The 25,090-nt window shown below is 33.8% G+C and overlaps 2 protein-coding genes across 2 annotated transcripts; one reads left to right on the forward strand and one right to left on the reverse strand.

Moving 5' to 3' along the window:
• The first annotated feature begins 13,045 nt into the window (after positions 1-13,045).
• Positions 13,046-21,215, forward strand: LOC142973881 (uncharacterized). Its single transcript, XM_076115905.1, has 3 exons — positions 13,046-13,742; positions 14,686-14,799; positions 19,948-21,215. The coding sequence occupies exons 1-3, from the start codon at positions 13,262-13,264 to the stop codon at positions 20,316-20,318; spliced, it is 966 nt and encodes a 321-aa protein (XP_075972020.1). The 5' UTR covers positions 13,046-13,261; the 3' UTR covers positions 20,319-21,215.
• Positions 21,216-21,519: 304 nt separating this feature from the next.
• LOC142973915 (uncharacterized) lies at positions 21,520-24,719 on the reverse strand. The gene is made up of 6 exons (XM_076115950.1): positions 24,481-24,719; positions 24,053-24,250; positions 23,681-23,889; positions 23,077-23,285; positions 22,375-22,628; positions 21,520-21,853 (listed from the first exon to the last, which is right to left on the reverse strand). The coding sequence occupies exons 1-6, from the start codon at positions 24,702-24,704 to the stop codon at positions 21,730-21,732; spliced, it is 1,218 nt and encodes a 405-aa protein (XP_075972065.1). The 5' UTR covers positions 24,705-24,719; the 3' UTR covers positions 21,520-21,729.
• Between the last annotated feature and the right edge of the window lie 371 nt (positions 24,720-25,090).

Below are 25,090 nucleotides of genomic sequence, written 5' to 3' on the forward strand. Positions count from 1 at the left end.
TTTATGCTTTGAAACATATATGGCGGACAGTCTCTACAAACATAATTTGTTATCCTTCATATAGAAAAAAAAACACAGAGACATCGTAGGAATGGGTTATCATATAGTTTAGATAGATAGGTAGGCGTCTGGAATAAAACAGCTAATACATGCATCAAATTTATTGAAATTTACTTATAAATCATATTTCTTCTACTCCATAGTCGTCAGTATCACTACATACGCTATATACAGAGTTATATCCAGATATAATATATAGTATAAGTTACCATAGTGCATGCCTTTTATAGGGTCGTGTTGACTGTCGCCATGTCATCGGACGTACGCTCGGACGTATATTTATTATAAGTGTTCGTCATAGAGTCGATAAGGAACTGTTGCATCCGCCGATTCCTCTCGACCCTCGTCACGTTGTCTGTCCATCCACTCGGCCCATATTCCGCAGAATACGCAACATTTCCCTCAATATTGTTGTTAAATAACTTTTTACATCTACATATAAATATTATTTACAGGTTAACAGTCGTATTTGCAAACGTTTGCTCTTTTCTTTTAACTCCTTATGCGTGTTCATTTTGTGTTACTGTCTGCTTTGTACAATGATTTGTGTTTAGATTTTATGTTTGATAATTAGTTTTTTTATCTTACCTATAAATTAATCGTTTACAGTCTATAAAACGTGTAGAAATGAAAATTAATATTATAAATTAATACATTTCTTAAAGTCACATCAATAATACGATACTATATTCTATATTGTTCTAAAGCCGCCAAACATATCATTTGGAATTCTTCACACGTATAAAGAAAGAGCCTACTTGAAATTAAGAATGATAAAGTTACCGAAACGGTATTGGAGCGTTCTCGTATTGTCAATATAAGGAAACGTCCTGAACGTTTCTCGTGTTGGTGCCACTTTGATATCAGATACCCCTACCTTTAATATAAACCTATTTCTTCCAGTTACGTCTTTTTGACGGGAATTTTTCATGCTTCTATAGATAGGTAATGTATGCAGTAAGTATAAGATTAAATCCTAACGTTTTTAAACCTGCATTTTAATATACAAATATATTTTTTTATTGCCATGAAATCTATTTATTACTATCGTATCTAATTTGATAAATGACTAAACAATCAACCCAAATAAAAAAAAATGGATTAAATACTCACGTTCACATAACATTTATATATGTTACTGTAAAAGCCCGAACGGTGGTAAATCCCAAGATTTTCCGGTATAACCTAAGATTTACCAACTCGCAATGGTAAAAGTCCGAATAATTCTTTTATTTCGAACTTTTACCTATATTCACTTGATGATATCGAGATGTCGCCGGAGCCCCGCTTCGCGGGGCTCCTCCTTCTGGGTGGTTAAAAAAAAATTACCACGAAGGCTAAGGTGGGAGCTTCGCTTCGCTCGCTAGCCTTCTAACCTAACCTACCCGTGTCGCTATGCCCAAAACTCCTTCTTTATAACTATGTCACAGTATATAATTATACCGTGAAATAGTTATAAACATAGTTATGAAGGAGGATTTTTTTATATATCGTAACATAGTTTTTAAACTCTGGCTTGTTCGGACTTTTACCATTGAGAGTTGGTAAATCCTAGGTTTTACCGGAAAATCTTAGGATTTACCACAGTTCGGGCTTTTACAGTAACATATATATATAACGTTATCTAACTAGGTAAAGTACTACTACATTTACAATTAGTTGGTACTATAACGAGGTAAATAACATTTTTTTTAACTAAAGTGAAAAATTATAAACTCGCAAAAATATAGCAAGCTGAGTGTCAAGAAAACTTATTCAAAACAGCTTATAACATATCAGTTCCCCTACTAACATATTCTAAATCGTTATTCGCTACTATCGTGGCTATGCCAATAAGGAGGAATAAATATCACAAAGGCATACATCCCTATAATCGAGTATTCGGAAAATCGCGTCATTAACCACGTACAAATAGTTTGTTTACCCTCCGAGTGTATTTGACTGGCCAGTCGCGTTCACCCAACTATCGGAAACTAGGATAATGGCCCTACCAACACCCATAAAACTGCATGATTCGTATAACCAATACAAGCCCAATATTGATAACTACACAATATTTACAATTTACTGAAAGTTTACCACTGATAAATGGTTTAGTGTCTGTTTAAAGCTCGATTATATTGAAGTCGTTACTCTAATGATTTGTGAGATATCTATATATTGGCTTTGAACCGAGGTGAATTTGATTAGCTTATTATTTATTACTATATTTATTGTTAAAGTTTTGTATTATTTTGATAAACTATTTCTTATTTTCCTCGTTTTCTCTCGTTTTACGAAGCTATACGCTGTAACTAATAAAATAATATTATCATATTTTCTCTTGTCCCTTCACATTCTTTCTTATTTTCGATATTAAAAGAATTTTATTACAATATGCAAGAATTGTTTTAGTATAAAAATAAATATATATAGGTACATGTAGGCACTTGTGGCGTCAATACAAATACCATCGAGGTTGCTAAGGAAAATCTTAATAATTCCCCGCAGGGCAAACAACGTTAAGCGCCGTACGCTTTAAAATATTGATAAAGTGAATTATTTTTAATTGATCCTGATACAGCATAACATAAGTATTCTAAAATGAATTAGTAGTATTCCCAATATAAAGGCGTGAGTATTTATTTTATACAACCCACGATTGAATTATTACATTAAACAAGCGAGTTGAGAAAATCAGCGGCGAGGAAAAAGGAATATATTTTTAAATTTTATTTTTATCTCAGACGTAGCCTTTTTCATTAAGACGGCAGCAATATTGCGAGTCCGCAAAGCGAGATCGAAAGGAGAGGCTTTCTCCTAATATTCGTAACCGACAGTGTTGTGCATAAAAATGTAGCATCGTATAAAACAGTGAGAAAATATTTCACGTCGTGAGCCGTGACGGGTATATTTGCGGCTCGCTCCCGAGGGACAGCTGTATTGAGAATTGAACTTGCTCTCTGCTAAATTTCCTAGCGGAAGCGGGAAGCAGCCGCAAAATATACCGCCAATGATGCCTTCAAAAATCTTTACGACATGCGATGAAATGTGAAACACATTCACAAAAACAATTTTCTTGAAATAAATTAGTAGTCTATTTCGTAAATCTAACTTGATGTTCTATTCATGTGTTCATGTGTCCCCACTCGCTTAAGAAAGTAAAAGTAGTAAAAAAATAGTGGGCGTTTTAAAAAAAGAACTAGTGAGAGTAAAATTTTAATAATGCCCCTGTAAATTATCTTTCAATTACAGAAAACCCTTTTAAAGTTTGTTAGCACTGAAGTTTATTCAGACGCTAAATGTTAGTCGTAGTATGCATTGTTTTTATTCAGCGGTGTATGAAGTTGTTAATGAGTCGGCTACACTTGGACAAAACCCATTGTGGAATTCCCTAAAACTTATCTTTCATGTTTGTTGCACAAAATACCTATGTGTCGGAGACGTGAACGCGGAGAATGGAACAATAACAAAAAGCTCGTTGTTCACAGTTCTGATAACAGTAAATAACTTTTAGGTTTTATAATTTATAAAGTTTTCTACTTTAATATTTTCAGTTTCTAAAAGTCTGTAACTTGTACTTTTGCAAAAAGACGCGTGTTTTATACAACTTACATAATATTTTTGGAGATGAACACGAACACTTACAACGATAAAGTCAGGCATAATTTAACTAAACCTACAAAAGTGTACATTCGTAGATACTAATATAAAATGTGTACTATCTGTCAATATTTTAGTGCCTATTACTTTCCACGAAGTACTTAAATTACGAGGTCGATAAAGTGAAATTTCCAAGCTGTTCCTAAGTATCAGATATAAGTATAAACGTAACATTTATGGCGTACACGAGTTCCGAGAGTCGTACATTGCCGCAGATACAATGCGAACACAATAGAGTGCCGATCGAGCGAAATGGTACCCGTAATGTGGCACTTGTTGATCATTCTCCGTGAACAGTTTATTTATATCTAGCACTCGTTCATACTTTCACCCCTAACAAGGTTAGAAGCGTCAAGTGACACCAATGTGCCTTTTGAATCCACGTGCAAATAGGGTTCAAAGATTACATTATCCTGTATCACGCGGTGATAGATTGATAGAGCCTCGGTGACGCCTACGACAATCCTAATGATCCTTTCTGTCTGATCTCACCGGTTTTGAATGTCAGAACCGAACGCTTTATATCTTCATACTGAAAATCTCTAATTTCAAGTCTGGCTTGTTTTTATACCTTACCAAGGGCGGGATTTTCGTTACATCGATTAAACTCTCCAATTATAGCGCCTTTTCTACACTTATCATTGCCTTACTGTATTCCTATCGTACAGACATAAGATTCAGATTTGAATTAATGTTCAGCACATTATTTAACAATGTATGGTTTCCAGATGTTCTCGTGGTCCAAAATAGACGCGTATATCGGTGGCTGGTATGTCACTGGCATTTGCCATTGCTACTCCGCCTTATTGATGTTTGCCGTGATTGCACAATATTCAATAGAAATGCGAAGGCATCGGAATCGCTTCTATGGAAATATGACAATGGATATGAAATGTATCAATTTCTAAACAATGATTCCCGACGGTATTGTAATGTAAACTTGTTTGTGAGGTCAGTATGAAGCGATATGAAAGTCACATAAGATGATTGTATTTGCAACTATTGTAGATATCAAAGAACTTAAATTCTTTTGTTGAAATGTTTTACACAAATCTAGTTTGTGGGATTTGGTTTCGGTAAGTGCGCTTAAAGTGGAATAATTACCAGTTTTAAGAGCGTAGGTGTACGTTCGTTATATCTTTGGTAAACACATTCTACGAAAGTTCTTTCTTTTAAAGTCTGAATAAAACGACGTACCAGCTAGTAAAATGGATTTAATGTTCCGAGACAATGCACTCTTGGTGAACTTTGACTCCATCATCCGCTCTGAGGGATTTATAACTTTTGCTTTTATCGTAACTGTATGCGGCATTCGTTAAAACAGGAGTAACGACGTTGTCCACAGACTCACATCATTATTATTTAAATTGATGTCCGTTGAGAACATGTCTTCGATCTGAGCATTCAATTAACATGTAAATGTACTGTGTTGCGTCTCTATTTTGAGAATAAATAATTTTAATTAAGGAACAAGAAATTCACACAACAAAGTTACCGAGAAATATAACAGGTATAAATTACTGGTACACAATATATTAAAATTTGAAGGAGTATTTTAAATCCTTTGCGAGTGTTCCTCTCTCGGGATGTGTATTTAAAGGTCACGTTTCGTAAGCCCTACGGACTGTTAGTGTTTTAACTAACGACCATCGTTTACAAGCTATTTATCACTTAAAATTGAGTGTGATTTTCCTTAAATATAAAACAAGGCGATTAATAGACTTTGCTTTTTAGTGATTAAGACTCAGAGGATCCAAAAATGTAATGCTATTAAGTGATTATGAAGTTTATCTCACTTCTGATAGATTATATTATTGGCCCAATCAAAAAATTCTAAAATTGGAGGTAAAATGTATCTACTTAAAAGAATTTTAATTAAAGGACATATTATACAAAATACACATCGTCTCTACCATTTTCAAATAGAATTAATCATTTTAAGAATATGTTGTACAACGTAGCTTTGACGTCATAGTAAATTCATTTTCATTTGTATGTAGTCTAGCAAATAAATGTCATTGCTAAAACTACGAACGTTATATTGAGTGAAAACCAAGTTTACACTAACATACAGGGAATTCTAGGAAATGTTCACCTTACACTGACTTGTTGGAGAACAGCTCTTTTATGGAAAAAAAGTATTTTCCCTCATCAGGTTCTCTTCAAACGTTCTTTCAGTGAAAGAAGTTTATTAAATGAGTTTTGGATTGAGACACAAATATGTTTGTAACAATAAAGCTGTATTTCCTTTCATTATGTAGAATTTTTATTTGAACTTTATATTCCTAAAAGCCTGTCTACATGTCTGCTTTGCTTTTTCGACTGAACTAACGAATTGCTTGTTAATAAAAATTGAAAATCTATTTTAAATCTTTCAAGGTTTTTAAATAGATTGAAGAAATTGGATCAAACATAAGCATTTTTTATCAAAAACCAATAAATTTCAAGGAAGCACTATCAGTTAGCAATAAATTTTATACTAAATGTATACACAAGTAACAGTAAAATTACTAAAAAGAGTCAGAATATTAAATTTAATCAATCTCGGAAGTTTTTAAACAAAAATTGCTATCAATTATGTACAAAATATTCAAGGTTCCTCCGAGGTGGCAGGTAATAAGAGGCAAATTACTCAAATTGACGAAAGCACGTGATATATTGATACTTAGAATACAAAATTAACGTACTATTAACATGTTTTACTCTCTCTGAAGTATAAGATTACACATACTCGTAAGTGTCAAGCATTAGGTTGATAATTGCCTCTTTCGTGTAGTGGTTGTCACACAGTTTCAAATACGAGTAGGTAAGTGGCCAAAGCTCTCAAGTTTTTGACAGACAACAAAGAACTCGACTTTTAATACTATTTACTTATAGTTTTTTTTATATCCAACTAGTTTTTGTTATAGATACTTACTTTAATTGCACAAAATCTATACATATTTACTTACAATCACGACTATTTTCTACTAGGTTACGCAGAGACCAATTTATCTCATTTTTTACGATCCGAAACTTTTTTGTTTGTTCAAAATCTGATGCTTATTATTTACTGATAATAAACAGATAATACCTTAGCCTAAACACAGACAGTAACCTGCAGGATAGCTTTTATAACGAAAAACACAATATCCGCGCATATACTCCATGAAAGTTTCCAGAATAGCCGTGCATTTTTATTTTCTGCCGCTGCACTAGGGTGCTTGGCTTATCTTAATTGAACTTGAAACTAAACGGTTTATCTCAGTTCAGCGTAAACTCAACCCGCTATCTGTTAAAAGGGATAAACTCTATAAGAACTAATACGCACTGTCGACAGTCGCAACTTACCAAAAAACTATTCGCAAAATTAGTAATACGTAAATTGTCCAGGTGGATGAGGACTATATATTAACATTTATTTATAAATTTGTTTGGCGTTTCATTTCTATCGACAGTGCGTAATATCTCTTACGTCCTACTTAAATATACAGTTGAAATACACAGGTATCTTCGCACTAAATGTGTAAGGCACTATTAATAGCAGAACACGGTATCAACAATATCTCGGTGCGGTAAAGTTAGTTCAATAGACAGATACGTACGTCGTACAGTGATTCAAAGCATGTCCAATACGATGACAATGAGACCCTTGTCACGCGACGCTTGCTATAAAAATGTTTGCTACTGCGAGCTTGGTTTATATCAAACGTTTGTTTTGTATGTTTTGAACAGAAACGAATATTTTAGTACTTGTAATGTTTTGCTTTTAAAATTACGTGTCAAAATTCTTGTTTGTTAGTTTAGTGTATTTTAAAATGAAAACAAAATTAACAGTAATTTTACAAATTTCTACTTTTTTATGGCAGTAACCATTTCGCGTCTTATTTACATGCATACATACATAACATGAAGCCTGTTAAACCCGATGGTGTGGTCAGAGCTGTTTATAATACAGGTGTATTATAAACAAATAATACAGGTGTATTATTGTAAAATGACGAAATGTAGGTACATTTCGTCATTTTACTTTGTTAGTCACATGTAACCGAAAGCAAACTTATAAGTATTTTTGTTCGTGAAATCGCTACATATTTGTTAAATATGTGATAATTCTCACGATTGTCAATTATTTTACGCTACATTTCTATACGAAGGAACACATCCGGGTATTATACATGTAATACGTATATTCTGATAACAATATGAGGCTTGGTGTTTGGTTCAGTAACCGCACGCGTGGAACTTTTGATAAGTCGTTTATTACCAAGTTTGTGCACCATATGGAGGGAAATTAGAATGTAATGCATAAGTATAACTGCATATATGTCGACTCTAAAACCCTGAGTGATTTAAGTGACATTTTCACATAAGTTTCACGCTTTCCAACAATCAAGAATCACGACACCTTCCTATAAAATTGCGTGCCGTATAACGAAAGCAAAATATTTCCTTATTTTCTCAGTAACATACCTTTGTGCTCTAGATCAATCTCTAACCTCTGAGGTGAGGTACATTTAGCGGCAGTTTATCTATTCAATAGCGTTAAAACTCATACAAAAAAAACGCTATTGAATAGATAAACTACCGCTAAATGTACTTAGAAACCGGGGGTAAAACAATTAAATTAACTGGTGCTTTGGAATAATAAATATAGTGAGACATATACTAGTATATCTTATTTTAATTTTATTATAAGTAGCGATTTTTTAGATTACTAGAATACTAAGTACTGGTTAGTCGCTTACATTTCATATCAAACATTCAAATCGTTTCATATCTATGAATGTTAATGGTCTTTTTTCTTCTTTTATTTTTGTTGGTTTCAAATGTTATTGCTTGTTTTTATTTCGCATTTCTTAGGGATTAATAGATTTGACTGTCAAAACTTCGCTCGTTAATCTTGCATGATATTATTGTTTGCAAATATAAATGCAAACGTTAATTTACAATACCCAGATTATGATGGCATTATATTTATCTGATAATATTATTACTTCATCCGAAAGATTGCGAGAGTAATAATAGACTGAGACTTTTATGTACTTAATGTTTTCTGTCTGACCTAAGCGTTAAACGTAATTAAATTTTTAGGTACCTACATAATAATATGTTAATAGCTGAGAGTACCAATCTCTAAAATCAACAGAAAATTTAATATTACTGAACACTATTCAGTATACAACATTAATATTTTTATTTATCTTCTCTAGCGATTAATAAAACACTTCCTGTTTTCACGGAAACAATACGAAAACAAGTATTAATTGATTCATACAGGAAAGAGAGACGAAAAATAGTGGAGTCACGAGCATAAAGTGTCTATATTTTAAAATTTTAATTTATCACAATAACTGGCTATTAAAAGCAGTAATTAATTATCCAAAAGTTCAACAGTATAAGTAGGTAAACATAATTATTATCGTGACTGTTCATAAAGCCACGAAAGACGTCTGAAATCGTATCCGTTGTATTAAAAGGTAACGCGGCCTGACATGTTATCAGTGACAAAAATGAAAACGGATCCCGAGTCCTCTCACTTAAATCACATTCACACCGTGATGTTCGTCAGGTTATCTTGTGGGATACAAATGGCTGCGGATCACATAACCCGCAAAAATACACCAAAATATATGTTTAAGCCCCTTGTAAAGTGAGGAAACATATTTAGAATGTCATTCGGAGTAGGGACGGAAACGTTTTTCTTTAGTGTTTATTGTTACCAAATCACATTTTGGATGCGCACATTCAGTCGTTCATTCAATAGATGATACTCTACAATATATTTTTATAATACCGCTCGTTTGTATATTAAAAATATTCACCGACATTGTTTTCCTGTAACGACTACAGAACGGTTACCCGCTACGCAAGACTTAATAACAAATAAAAATAAATCGACACAAGCGCAAATACATTTGTCATTGTCATTTTTGGGATTCCCTATTCCTAAAGGAAAACAGTTCAATTAAAGATCACTCTCGACTCTTTTGTTCCTGCCATTTGACACAGAAATAAAGTAGATATTGTTCTCTACCTTTTTTTAATTGGCTTATCGACGTATCTGGCACTCAGTCAAATTCTATGCCATTATTAATATAATAAGAAAAAAATATGCGAAATTTGAATGTTGTTTACTTCTTCGCGATATAATGAATGAGGAAATCGGGAAACGTTTTTTGCAAACAGATTACGAACTGGCTTTTATTACATTTACTATATGAGTAAAGCTTTTCAATTTTCAACAGCGATACTGAGATTTTAAACACAGAACTGGAATCATTAGTCGTACTTTTTACAAAGTTAGTGTAGTTCTGAGAATCTCTTACTTTGGGAAAGGTCCAAGCCCTTGTTGCACGGACATAGCTACATATAGCATGCCAAATTCACCCCAGTAGGCAAGCTCACATGCTTGTATAATTAGTAAGCAAACAGGTGGACACTACAGCCCCCCCTAAGTGGCCTTGTACGACATTTAAGGGAAGAGATAGGGTGGTGCTATTTTTAGGCGGAAACTACCCGACCAATATGGAAGATAGGCTTAGGGATATCGGGGAAACTATTGAAGGTATACCTATAGCTTACCTTTGAAGGACAGTATGAATATCAAAGAAAAATGTATTATTACACCACATAATATCCGAACAACTGTATTACGTAGGCGGGAGACGAAACATATGGTTTGGTTCTTTGAGAAAAAAATATGTATATCCATGATATTAAGGTACATGTGAATATACCTCTGATTTAATTTCGAATGTTTAAAGACTAGTAATAATAATATAGCGACGGATCACAAAATACAGATATAACAATAATATTCACATATTCAGAATTTTCAGAAACTATAGGTATGTCTACACAAAGAGAGAATTCGAACTTAAACATTTTTAGTGCGCTGAACAGTTTTATTGTTCTAAATTAGATATCGCATGTCTAGTCTTTCCATTTGTATTTGTTATCTTAACAGTTTTTGCGATGTCAGACAGCTCTTATCTACAGTTGCAAGTTTGAACGCGATGTGTAAATATTTCTACAAAGCGGATGAAAGCATCATAAGCGATTCCAAACAAAAACAAAAGTTCGTTCACTCAGTAAATATCTACATTATGCTAACGACTAGTTTTCCGCTTCGTGGCTTCACTCGCGGTCTACCCTTTTACGGGTTGAGTTACTACCAAACGTTTTTGTACGACGCCCTTTATGGTGAAAAACATTGCTATTAGTCAAAAACAGGTTATTAAAGCTTGCCTTGACGTTAAGTAATGATTATGGAGTTTCAACGATCAGATAATGTTTAGATACGTCGATTGGATAAAATATGTTTTTTAAGTCTATCAGTTGGTATAAACTTATAGAGTTAAAAAACATATTTTATCCAATATTTTTAAAAATCGGAACCACAGCAAATAGCTGACTTTTGACCAACTGTAACTCATATTATCTTTTAAAATCTCTTTTCCAAGCTTCTATTACATTTTTAAATCAATTTCTACAATTCCTGAATTATGTACAGACCTACCTACATTCTTAAAAGTCATAAAATAAAAAAGATTCTTTGATTAAATTCTTTAACATCGAGCAGCCATGAGGTTAAAAAAAAACAAGTATTGAAGTATTATTTACAACACGATAAAAGCTAAAGACCTGTGAATGAACTTTCAAATACTAGAATAATTTAAAATAAAAGTACGACAGAGACATCTGCTGATTGATAAATAATAAGCTTGTAGCTTCGACTACTGAGAATACAACCAAAGGGTTTTTCACAACAGTAACGCCATCTATCGATAATCAAGCAACAAGAAACAGGGACATCTGGCGGTGGAAATTGTAAGTGTGGAGGAAACGTCCTCAACTTGGGGAGGTTTTCCTCTAATCATACGGCAGTGAACTTTTGCTCTCTTCTTCGTTAGGTCGTGGGTTTATTGTTTCAAAGATTCATGCAGAGAGTGCGCTCTACAGAAAGAGAATGACTGACTGTATTATTTTCTTGGAGGAGAATAGAGAGGGACTACTGTAATTATACAAAAAATGTAGCACAAATGATAAGCACAGTACTTAAGTTATATTTGTTTTAAATACGTGGTTGACGTTTATGGGCACATCATTTATTTTAGCGACTCACAAATTCTTGCAACATTGAAATAGCTTTTCCAAAACTTTGAAAGCTGCATGTCAAATTGAAGAATCATATTATTAAGAAAATGACGTTTAAATTAAACTTTCTTGACTATCCCTTGACCGATTCTCTAATGTTAAACAATGTCAAATAGAAATAAAAAATATGTCAACATTTTCAACTCAAAAAGACTGTATTTATTACATAAATATAGTATTCGTCTTTCGTTTACTATACTTTTATATATATAGCAAATAGTGAGTATATTATCTGTAATTACCATAAATTCATAGGTAAACTAATGGCATGTATTTCATTGTTTTATTAAGCGCATTTCCGAAACTAGTAAGTAGTTCAGGATTTACAACATTTCGACGTTTAAAATATGTATTCCAAGATTTAGGTACTTATGACACAGATATGAAATAAATAATGTTATGAATTTGCTGAAAATATATTTGAGTTTCAGAAAAACCGCTTAAGAGCGTTAATTTTTTTCTATCTCCTAACTATTTAATACTTGTTTAGGATCGCTTTAAAATGGACGTTGAGTCACGCTAAAATCATGATATAGGTATTTCTTTCCATTTCCAATATTTATCAATAATTGCAATTGCATCCTATTTGAATAAAAACTCATGTTACTAAGTAGTAAGCCGCTGCCGAAAATATTTACTGCCCTTAAGTTCTTTCATTTCAACATTATGCCGCAAATTAAACTCAGTCAAAAGACACTCTTCAAGCTCCATGAAATTAATTTATAAAAAGAAAATCCTAATCTTATACCTCTGACAAAATATGTCAAGAACGAAAAAAACAATAAAGTAATTGAAAACTTTCTCAAACAAAACATAAAAAGTAAAAGTACAAAGAGATAAAAAGGTAATCTTTCTATTAAAAACTACTCAAACATAATATTTCCCTAAAAAATCATCTCAAGTTTGCCCTTTACCGCAACGCATTAAGCACGTGGATCGTTTACAATAAATCACTTAAATCTGCGACATTAATCAAACAATAACCGGTAGAAATTGGATCCTCTCCTCATCATAAGCTTTTAGAGATCCTTTGTGAACTAAAGAGCTCTGACATAACGTGTTATCAAATAAAAGAAAGGTGTGAATTTTCACAGGCGGTTATTGAGGCCCCTCCTACTTAAGATGGCGCTATCCCCTCCAACAAACAATCAGCCAGTAGCGTTAGAGGATCTCATCTCGTTCATACCTACAGCCGCCGCGGACCAACTCTTGGCACCACCTATTTTCAGATGCAATTATCAGTTTCCGACGAACTCTAAGCCAAGATATTTAGTCTCACCTTTCATCTCTTCGGTGAACGGTTGATTGTTATATGAAGTGAGAACATCAACTAACATAGTGAATAACTAAATATTTAAGAGTGATTATATTATTAAAAGATGAACTTATAAAGAAACCAGTTACAAGAACTACGGACACGATGGACGACATTTCGAGTACTTGTGAAAATGAGTGCGTCACCAATACTGAATCGACGAGTGTGCTGTGTGGAACCGGGAAATATTCAAATTACGATTGTGAATCTGAAACGGAATACGATAGCGAAAACGAAACTATAGACATTTGTGAGAACAGTGATCATTCAGTTAATAGAGTGCATGAAAACAAAAATATTAAAAATGTTATAAATCCGTTACTAAATGCTGATAAAATACACTTTTATGAGCCTAACCGTGTGATATTTCCTACAAAGACGTTGGATAATATTAGAAATCTTTGCGCGAACAGTGAAGCATCTCACAATAACACAAAAGAGGCAGTTAATAGTATTATAAACGGTAAAAGTAAGACGTTTCTTATAGATAGTATATTAGGTAATAATAAAAATAGTAGTTCCCCAGTTGTGAGTAATTCACAAGATGATAGCGACGCCTTTGAAGAAGCTGCTGATGAACACAATGGTAAGTTAAAACAGTTAACAAGTACTAGCTTATTGTTATCATGACAATTACAAAGATCCTAACCAATAATGAATATCTTCATTGATGAAATAAACTGACCCTTTTCACTATAAAAGTTTAGACGGACCTAAATAAGGCAGCCTTCAGTTTTTCACAATAAATATCATTCCTACTTACAGACAGATTGTTCCTCAAATTAACAATCATAATCATGATATCTTATAACAATTATAAAATTCGAATAAAACAGATCCTGCAAATGAGATTTCTCGGTATTCAACTTTGGCGAAATGCTGAAGGTTCCATTTAATTTTATAACCATCAAAAGTTACCGCTGAGCATTATAAAGATTACTTGAAAAGAATTTCTTAAAGAATTTTAAGACTTTGTATGTATTTCCGATAAATAAGTAGGTAAATATAAATATCTACTATCTGAACTCCAAAAATCAAAGACTATCTTATTGCTTACCTACTAACTTTTTTAATTGCCATAAATAAATAAGGATGTAGTCTGTAAATACCATTTTACAAAAGACCCCGTTTTACAGCATTTTCCGAACTGTTATCTCGTTCATTCATTTAACATAATGATATCCATAAATTAACCAAAATTTACTGACCCACATAAGAAATTAATCAATGTAAAAAGATCTTGTAAAAATGTGTTTTTTATCATTATATTTATTTTTTACGGATTTGAATCATACTTAATAAACATTAGTGCCCCGAAAGCTTACAGTGATCTTTATAACGTAAATAGTAGATAAACCCTCTTATTCATAAAAAATTATGAAAGACTTATAAAGAGTTTTGTTTTTTTCACTCCTTAGCGAATTGAAAAAGAGAAAACATATTATAGTAGTTCTTTAACTAAAATATGTTTATAGTGTGTTTATGATTATAAGGGAAAGATTTTATAAAATTTTCTTTTTGTATACCAGTATCATCAACATCAACGTGTCCTGAGTTAAGTGCGCTGAGTGATGCGGGACTGCTCGCTGGTCATGCGTACGCGCATTGGCTCGCCACACATCAACCCTCTGCCTCACTGTACGGTATGTGTTACTTTATTATTTTTACAGGCTTCTGCTTGACTTTGGTTTTTATTATTGGGTCTCGAAGGCCGGAAAAATATCTTACTTTTGTCTAAAGTTATAAATTTTGTGAAAACCAGCTCTCCATTTTCCGCAACTTAAATCATTGTTAGTAGTGTAGAACCCCTAGAAGTCGTATGCGGATTTGTCGAGTAACAGGATATTCTACAGATCTTTTCATGAAATTATCGACACTATGTTAGATAACCTATATTATTGAATATTATAATGTAACGGGTCTTAATCGCGATTCAAAATTAAATTACAACGACCGTGGTCAGCTCGTGACCACGGTCGTTGTAATGCGATCGAAACGTCGGGTGAACATATTATAAGGTGTTCTAACCTTTAATTTTCAATCGCGATTAAGACCCGTTACATTATAATATTATGTGTACAAGTCGCGACAGTTTAAAATTGTTAACCTATATTATTATTAGACAGACTAAAACCGCGCTGAAATTTGTGCAATTACCTCAGCGCGGCTTTTCCAAATTATCTAATACCTATGAAGAAATCCTTTAAATTCCATTTGCTAAATTAAAACTAAATTAATACCGCTTTACTGAATCGTTTAGAATCTGGTGAAAAACCAAGCCTTATAATACAATTACTGAAAAACTATGTAACGGTATTCATAAATCACAATTTTAGTCTTAAATATAATATAGGAAAGATACTATAACAAAATATACTTAAAACCCCAATTACCGTGACGCCCCACGAGCACATAATAATATAATCCGTAACATGCGTGCCACAATCGCGTGTCAGCATCGTCCGGTGTGATACTTCGCACGCATCATTTGCACGCAATCGTCCAACACTAACGTGTTCTATCTAATTGTTATCTGTTTAGTTCTCGTATCTATTCCTTTAACAAATAAATATAAGGGTTGATTACTTACTTACTTCATTTTATTATCATTTCAGCAATGTAGCCATGTTAGTATCAAATCAGGATTAAAGAACCTTTTTACTAGGTACATTGTACAACTGTATAGTTAGTTTTTTTATTATTATATATTATAGCAAAAAAATCATATTGTTTAAAACACCTAGAGGAATAAACTAGACAAGTTTTGGGATTATACCAACGTGCAAATTGGAAATAACGAAAAACGAACCTATTTTGTCAATTTCAGCCGGTCACGTTGTTTCTTTCCTTATAGAGGGACAAATTTTATCCCAACCAAACAGTAAAATAAAATATAATAAGTGCCAATGCAAAAAATTTACACACCTTTTGAAAAGGAAATTATATTAAATAAAATATTTCTGTATCAGCAATAAGACTCCTGTGGGCTGAAGATTTTCTCAGCAACAACAATACAAGATCAAAGTTATGTACCTACGTTTTTTCCCGTTAAAGACAAGGCATGGCTCGAATCCCACCCGGGACAAATCTTTCTGCGATGAGCACGAATATTGGTTCTGAGCCTGGATGTAATTTTATTTATATAAGAATGTATTTAGAAGTATATAAGTATGGTTATCAGTCATTTGATTACCATAGTACAAGCTCTGCCTAGTTTGGAATGGTATATTCCCGTTGTCCACCCCGGGTGGACAGTGACACAAATCTTTTAAAAAGTTCTCGGTGTCCACCCCTGGGGGACAGTGAGAATTAATTTTAAATTATTCCCGCTGGCCACCCCGGGTCGACAAAGACACTAGTTTCATATTACTACTCTCGATGTTCACCGCAGGTGGACAAAGCCACTGCTTAAATAAACATTTTCAATGTCCACGCTTGCTGGAATTGGGTGTAAATAATTATAACAAAATTAATTAAGTAGGTACATAGTTTAATCATATTATCAACATCTCTAGGGTAAATAGAAGTAGGTACACTATCTATGGTGTGTTTTCCCATATAATGTTGATTGACCCTAAGTTGCGGCACTTATTAAACCAAGGTATAAGTTATAACAATAAACGTAAAAAAATATATTTTAAGTGATCATTTTATTCACGACATGCGAATAGGACTTGTCAATGGGGACTTCAATATTGATTTATTTCTAGAAAGGATGAGGATGTAAAGATTTTTCTGTGACTTTGATTAATACCTATTGTGATAATTATTTGTGTAGATTGCAAAAGTAAAAGATGTTGATAATATGATTAAACTATATACCTACTTAATTATTTTTTTACACCCAATTCCATCAAGCGTGGACATTGAGAATGTTTATTTAAGCAGTGGCTTTGTCCACCTGCGGTGAACATCGAGAGTAGTAATATGAAACTCGTGTCTTTGTCCACCCGGGGTGGCCAGCGGGAATAATTTAAAATTAATTCTCACTGTCCCCCAGGGGTGGACACCGAGAATTTTTTAAAAGATTTGTGTCACTGTCCACCCGGGGTGGACAAGCAGGGGGTGGACAACGGGAATATACCGTTTGGTGGTTTGGAAGTTAGAATCAGATGACCGTGTGTGAGTTGTCCAATGATATTTATTTATTTAACTTATAAACGAATAATCGGTTTTTGCACTTAAATATAGTCCAATTTCTTTTTATACAATAAATTTAGAATTTATTGAAAGCAGGAAACACTTTTGCCAAAACGCAGCACACCAGAGGTACAAAACAAGAGGAAGAGAGAATAATTTAATTTCTCTATAAAAAAACCTATTTCATGTATCCTACTTGAAACTTGAAACCCAAGAGGCAGCACATCGTATGCATACGCTAGGACAAGTTTTCCTTTTCTGGGAAAAATACCCCGACGGCGACGGAGTGCGTCGTTGTCGTCACCGTCGGTAAAACATTTAAATCTTCTAAGTCTGAAAAAAAATTGTTTACAAAGTACAGTTAAAGTTATGATTTAGGTATAAAATAAGAAAATACATCAAAACGTATGTAATTCGTGCTTACATAATCTTTTCATTTTTGGACTTATTTTAATAATTTGTGTCAGATTTTGCGTGGAAAAAGGTTTTATTCTTCTTGTTCTTTATGTCAATGTTTATTCTAAATGCTATGATATTTAAATAGGGAGTTTTAAATATACCTTTAAACAACAGGAGATAATTAAAAAGCCAATAAATTTCGGTTTACATCTTTTAAACATTAAAACAATAAACAAAGCGGTTTATAACTACTTACTTATCCTCGAATCAATGACCATGGCGATGAATCACTTTCCATGCCATAAAAAAATTACATACAAGAGGCACCATATTTATCAACAGATTTGTCACATTTGTTAGTTCGGCAGCGAAGGAATTTCAGTGGCTATAAAATTAGTGTGAGTGTGTAACGTCCGGGAATAGCCCGGGGGTCCGATCCGAGTACAAACTTTCTATGTCAACTCAATGTGACACAAGCAACCACGTTGACAGTTTACATTCTTTAACATGCAGCATTGATCATTGAAAAATCACGACTCAACCTTGGTATAATGGGGCTATATGATAAATATATACAGCAATTTATTACATATATAAATTTCTGTATATATGTAATATTTACTTCATTTATTTGAAAAGGTATCGATTACAAAACGAATTTGAAATGCTAAAAAATGTTGGAACCAAGTAATTTAGATATACGCCAACTTATGTAAAAATGTTGTGACCATAAAACATACGTTTTAATTGAGCATCAGATTTGTATTGAAATAATTTATCCCATTAAAGAAGATCTTTAGCTTCTCAGCTCTCTGAAACGTAATGTACACATCATCACTATATCCTCATTATAACAATGCCATGGCCTCTATAACGGGAGTCTAGATTTCAATTTATTTCTTTATAAAAATCTGACTCGTGAATCCTGACATAGATGCAAATTGAACGATTATCAGGTTTTCACAAAATTATCACATGTGTACAAATCGACAATGCGCAGATATTTGCGATGTATACCGATATGTACAACGGAAACGGGCAATAAAGAATATATTAATTTGTAAATCTGTGAATTCGTGTTAAATTCAGCAGCAGACTCAAGTATCGAATCTTTGAAGACGTGGTGCTAAACACGGCGTGTTGACCTTTCTAACTAATTGTAATGTCCAACAGGTTGGGTACACACAGCGTTATGGTTCGCGCGATTAGTCCGAGGGCACATTCGTCGAAATGTCGCCAGCCGTCGGTCGGTGGTCGCGACTTCGCACCGAGGTGTCGGCAAACAGCTGCCGCGACGATAATTACCAACAAAGCTCTCGTGTTTGCCCATCGCCTTAACGCAGCCCCTCTTGTAATCGAACTATATCCAGAAACGTAGTTTACACCACCGTTCAATGGAATACATACCGAGAAATAGTCATGGTCAACATTTTTATCATATTTTATGAAAAACTGAAAGGACGTTCTTGTTTGTAATTTTTTTTTTCTGATTCTGATTCTTCTGATTTCAATGCGTGGATATTAAGTTACAGAATAAAAAACGCTTTTGATGGGTCTTTACGATTTTAGATTGGCAAATATTTATTCTTTTACTTTTATCGACTATCATTAGATACTAGACTGACTTCTACCAAAAGTTCTGTCTAAGTGGTGCTTTTTTGAACAATTCTTATATGTATTATGATTACAGACAAAAATGCAAATAAGTTTTTATGATAAAACATAGCAACAAAAAAACAATAAAGCGTGAGCTAGAAGATTTGTTTCCTACAGATTTTATAATATGATATTTTTTTACAAATGAGACTTAAGAAACTTGAGATAGAGCAAATAAAATATGATACAGGTACTTCTATAATAACTAATAACCTATAGGTATATTATGTACACGCCCTGAAAAACTAGTATGATCGTAAAACGCTTACGTAAATAGTTAGCAGTCGGTTAACACGAGCATCGCATACACCAGCCACAATGCGATGTTGACACGCGAGATGTCAAACTGCGCAGGCGCAGCGCAAACATACTGATTGTGTTTATAGCCACTTAACAAGAGCCCGTGATAATTCCGATTAGTATTCGAAAAAACTTTACGACGTATTTGTTTTAGCGAGAGCAGCTACTTCGTAAGTAGAGATTGTGAAGGGATTTAAATTTCGAAAACGATGATTCTGCCATTTTTATTCACAGGCAAACAAGAAATGTTGTAAGTAACAAGGAATTTACTAAACTTTCAAATTTTCTTGTTATAGATGACAAGAATAGTAGAAGACCGCGACGGGCAGGGCCAGAACGAAAGCCGCGACAAGCTTACAGTGCTAAGCAACTAGAACGATTAGAAGCAGAGTTCAAAATCGACAAGTATCTCAGCGTATCAAAGAGGATGGAGTTATCTAAAGCTTTGGGGTTGACCGAGGTACAGATAAAAACATGGTTTCAAAATCGACGAACGAAATGGAAGAAGCAGCTAACATCTCGATTGAAAATAGCTCAGCGCCAAGGATTGTTTCCTGGACAAATATTCGGTCACACACCACCAGCGTATTCTTTGCTAAATCCGTATGCTTACACGCCTCTTAGTTGTGTTTTTACACCGGTAACATTGCCATCTTCTCCACCATAAATTTAATCTTGAAAATACGTTATAATTACTATTGAAATAGTTAAGCTAGCCTTTGAGTCTGTCAGTTATCTTACATTTGCAATAGCACATACTTAAACAATTTTGATTTTTATGTGCTGTTTGTTATTTCCTTTCAGAATATTATCACATCACATTACGAATAACTACGAATGTTCTATTTTCGTAACGTTTAGGGTGCTAAGTATTTTGATAGCCGCGCGAACTGTACATAATTACTTACTTGCTACTTTCGTCACTCCGTCACGTGTAGGCCTATATCAGAGGTGTCAAATATTACACACATGAATATTTCGTTCTCATACGCATATAAAACATACATGAAGGTAGTTGTAGCGTTAAATATTAAAATTTCGTTACAACATGTCATTTCGTTCATTGAGATATATTTATTAGGTAGCTATTTAAAATTCATGTCAACTACCATATTTGCACGTTTTATAATTTAACTTTACAAAAATGTTGTTTTGTGGCCAAATGAAATCTAGTACCAACAGTATTTATTAATTGAGAAATTAAAGATTGATACGCATCTAACAATTATTAATATAAGTGGACATTTCAGAATAAACTCTGGACAAATTACTTGCGATCGAAAGGTTTAAGTTTTATGCCTGGCTTTATCGGCGAAACTCGGTATTAACACTAGCCTTTCTTATAAATTCACCAAGCAAATAAACTGATTGTAAAATAAAATGAAACAATATATTGCCATGTATTTTGAAAATCATAAAATAGTGCTTAATTAAATATGTACGTAATAATACATCGTCCATTGTAAATAAATGTAAATAGTCGGTTAGATATTTCAGAATTGAATAGTTTAGAACCATAAATATTATAATCAGCAATACATTAAGCAATAAATAAAAAGTATTATCGCATGTTTTTGTGTTTCATTTATATTTTTAGAAGTAAGTTGTATTTGTCGAGTGAAGCAGTTATAACAAACTATACTATCAATGCGTATGTTGGCAAAAGCCGACGGGCGATTCAGCAGAAAATATAACATGATGATATAAACGATTTAATAACGTCACGTTTTTTAGTAAGAATAATCTAGAAAATATGATCTCAAAATTTAAGATGAGTAGAAAGCAAAATAGTAACCTATGTAGAGATTTAAGCAATTGACGCTTTTCAGTTACCTGTTTGTATACTTAAGAAAAAGGAGCAATTTTTCTTCAAAGAGAGGTATACCACTATAAAAAAAATTGAAGATCTTTGCAAACACATTAGCTACAAAGTATAACTAAATGTAAAAATATGTCATAGACCACCTCTACGGCGCCATAGACTGGCGGACACCATTGTCATTTAGTCTGTATACAAATAAATAAGTAAATTAATCATTCAAAGTAATATATATGAGAATACATTGCTGTTTTACTATTCAATTAGTGATGGTAGTACAGTGTGCGAGTGGGTAATGTACGTCACAATCGGCGCCGCCCAGCCCCAGTGCTGCTGCCCGCAGCGCGCCGAGAGCTCGGCCTCGTGTCCACGCCACGCCCGCGCTGGTAAATATATATTTCCAGTTAATAATGCTAATAAACGAGTACATAACTACATACATGTAACTTGTATTAGGTTTATTGTCTATCTACACTTACATGATCTATGTAATTATATAAATAATTGTTGCTATAACCATTACAAACTGATTTACGAGAGGCAATCGCTTACAGAAGCAACTTTTTTCTTAATTAACATTCTATGTGCGTCAAATAAGTATAACTTCTAGATTTTACAGTAGTTCTACCATATGGTCCGCAATAAGAATACAGAAAACTATTTCTTCTGAGTCTGTTTTTTCTATAATACATAAAATTTCGAGCTATCTACATCTGGGAAAACTAACGCCCAGTCTTACCATTTTAGATTAAGTATCAGTTAGCCTAGCTAGCGGAATATTTACCGATTTTTTTATACACTTGCGTCAGTTTATTTATAAGAGACGCTATCAGACACATCCATATGCCGTGAAAGTAGTCCTTAATCTTTTAAAAGAAAATCTAAGAAATAATACAATACTTACTGCCACACTGGTAACCAATACCAGTTGCTATCACGTAACTCCCTCGCCTTCCGATTGCCAACACACAAGGCCCGGTAGAGACACGGAGTGGACCGTGGTCGAAGGGCCAACAGTGCATATTTAGCCAGCTTATTTACTCCAGGGATAGATGTACGGGGCTCTTCTGAATCTCGCTTGAAACGAAACACCTCGTCCACATTGACCGTGTCCCCGCCGTTATCCACCATTTGCATCACTTGAGGTTGTTGAGGATTCTAATAAGTAGAAAAGAGTTTATCTGTACTAAAGAACAATCAGTACATATAATATAATATACATACATAATCACGCTTCTTTCCCATTGGGGTAGGCAGAGACCCAAGAGCGCCACTGGGTATTACTGGTCCTTTCAAACTTCCCTTACATTGATCTAAACATCTTGTCATACGAGACCTCCGGTTATGAGTACTAAGCACCTGACCTTTTTTGCAAGATTACATTTTTATTACCTATATTGATGATATGATCTTATACCTATATGTCAACAATATCAATCAGTAAATAAAGTAGTCTATGTATGTGGACTTTTTGCACTATTTTGTATAGTCTGTATAACCTATTAAATACACTAAGTATCACTTGAGAAAGTGCAGCCTAAGAATTGGGGAGGTTTGAAACATCTTGTGGTCAAATGGAAGAATGAAATTAACAACGGGCACTTACCATGGTAATACACATCAGAACTTGTAGAATAAACATGCCAAATGATAGAAAGGCGATGCCAGTGAGCGATATGTCGAACAAATCGGCGAGTCCCAAGCTGTGACTGTCTCGTTCCACCGTGTATTCTTCCACGATGTGATGACTCTGAGCCGACGGGTGATGATACAATGGCGGCGGAGGGGGTGGCATCGAGTACTCGTAACCACCACCTACAAATTATACATTAAGGTAAGGAATACGGAGTAATATCACTTGTTTTGAAGTAGATCGTACGGTAGAAACGTTAGCAGAGATATAAGAAGTTAGAAGCACCAGTAAGTTCGGTAATGTCAATATAGAGTTATTAGGGGCACTCTAAAATTGTAAACCACTTTTTTGATACCTCATATCAACTCTGCTGTATCCTAATCTGAATATCTAAGGTATCCTGAGTTATAATATACATTCCGGTGATATTGAGAGCGTTAGCTACACCTAACTACTTACTCGTAGTACCAATCATAAATCGTAATCAAGACTGTAACAAACCACCCGCACAACACATTTGTTCATCTTTATTCATGTAAACCTCCGCAACAAGACGCGGGTTTATTAATATCCTTACTATACTTAGCTGTATCATGCGCCGAAACGTCGTGGTTGGCGTAACCCGACAATCCTTCCCCTCCTTCGTAAACCTCGTAGCCTTCTCTAGTCTGCAGAGATGGTGATGACGCAGAAGGTATTTGTGGTGCAACTCCCGGCATTGAAGTGTTGGATACCACAGCATTTGTGTTAGCAGCAGCATTGTACACATCGTTGAGAGCTGCTACCCTGGGTATTTGGGGAATATTTTTTATTTATTAGGTTACTCTTTTGTCATTCGTAGTATTTTATTAACAGACTTAATCAACAGACAATCAATCCTCCGAAATAGAAAAATGTAGGTCTAGAATCTTAGAGATAACATTTCCGAAAAATAGAAAATTGTTCTTACTTGGCTAGCCACTCCTGATAGTTAGCAGAGCCGACGTCAAACATAACATTGTTCCGTACGTCTTGTCTCCGCGTGAGCACGTTGTCCTTTATGTCGTTAAAAGGCTTTCCCAGTCTGTTCTGTAAAACACCTTTGCCCATTTCTTCTAAAATTTGTTCAGCGATGTAGTTTCGGCAATGATATTCGTTCATCATTTTTCTAAAATTATTTTAAACTACGTTACAGACAATCAGGTACATTTATGTTATTAACTTATTTTTAGGAGCAAATATTATTGGAAAGAAAAAGTTTTAAGTAGGTATTAAGTATACATTATTAAGCATCATTCTACTTACTCTCACTTATTTCTACATAGGCACCTGCCTATGTCGAACTTTCTAGTAGATAAAATCTTACTTTTTAACTTATTTACATCTATTGTTCAATACCTGTGATAAGTCAATGTCGATAGAGCAGCATCAATAGATCCATTTGACGACAGTCCCACACTCTTGCTTACAGAATTATTCAAGTTTTGATTTTCGTTATCTGCCATAAAATATGTTGGCATCAGATCTGAACGGAGAATATCATTAATATTTAGTTCACTTTCAAACATTTTACAGAACACTACATTGCTTAATACAAGACACAAAAATATTTTGTAGAACATTTTGAATTATGTATGACTTGATCTACTCGAGAGAAATGAATGTCACACTGCAGAACATGTTGAACGAAAATATTATTCGAGTTATAAAGCGGAAAATAGTTTGGAGACAAGCGTCGAAGCTGAGATATTTATCTTAAGTACCTAGGTACTTGGGTATAACTGTTACCAACCAACGTTATGCCTACAGACTAGTCATAGCTCCTGGTTTCACTCACGGTGCCCTAAAGATAAGTTAATTCAAATACATAAATAGATACCTACTTATTTGTTTTGTTAATTTGATTTGATTTTAGGATTGAAATTTTACACGACCTGGGCAGGTTTTGGGTAAAATGTTACTGTTCAAAGATAGAAATATAACTCTCTAGATTCTCTTTGTTCTCTAC

Source organism: Anticarsia gemmatalis, chromosome 6 (genome assembly GCF_050436995.1).
Source record: "Anticarsia gemmatalis isolate Benzon Research Colony breed Stoneville strain chromosome 6, ilAntGemm2 primary, whole genome shotgun sequence".
Taxonomy (NCBI): Eukaryota; Metazoa; Arthropoda; class Insecta; order Lepidoptera; family Erebidae; genus Anticarsia; species Anticarsia gemmatalis.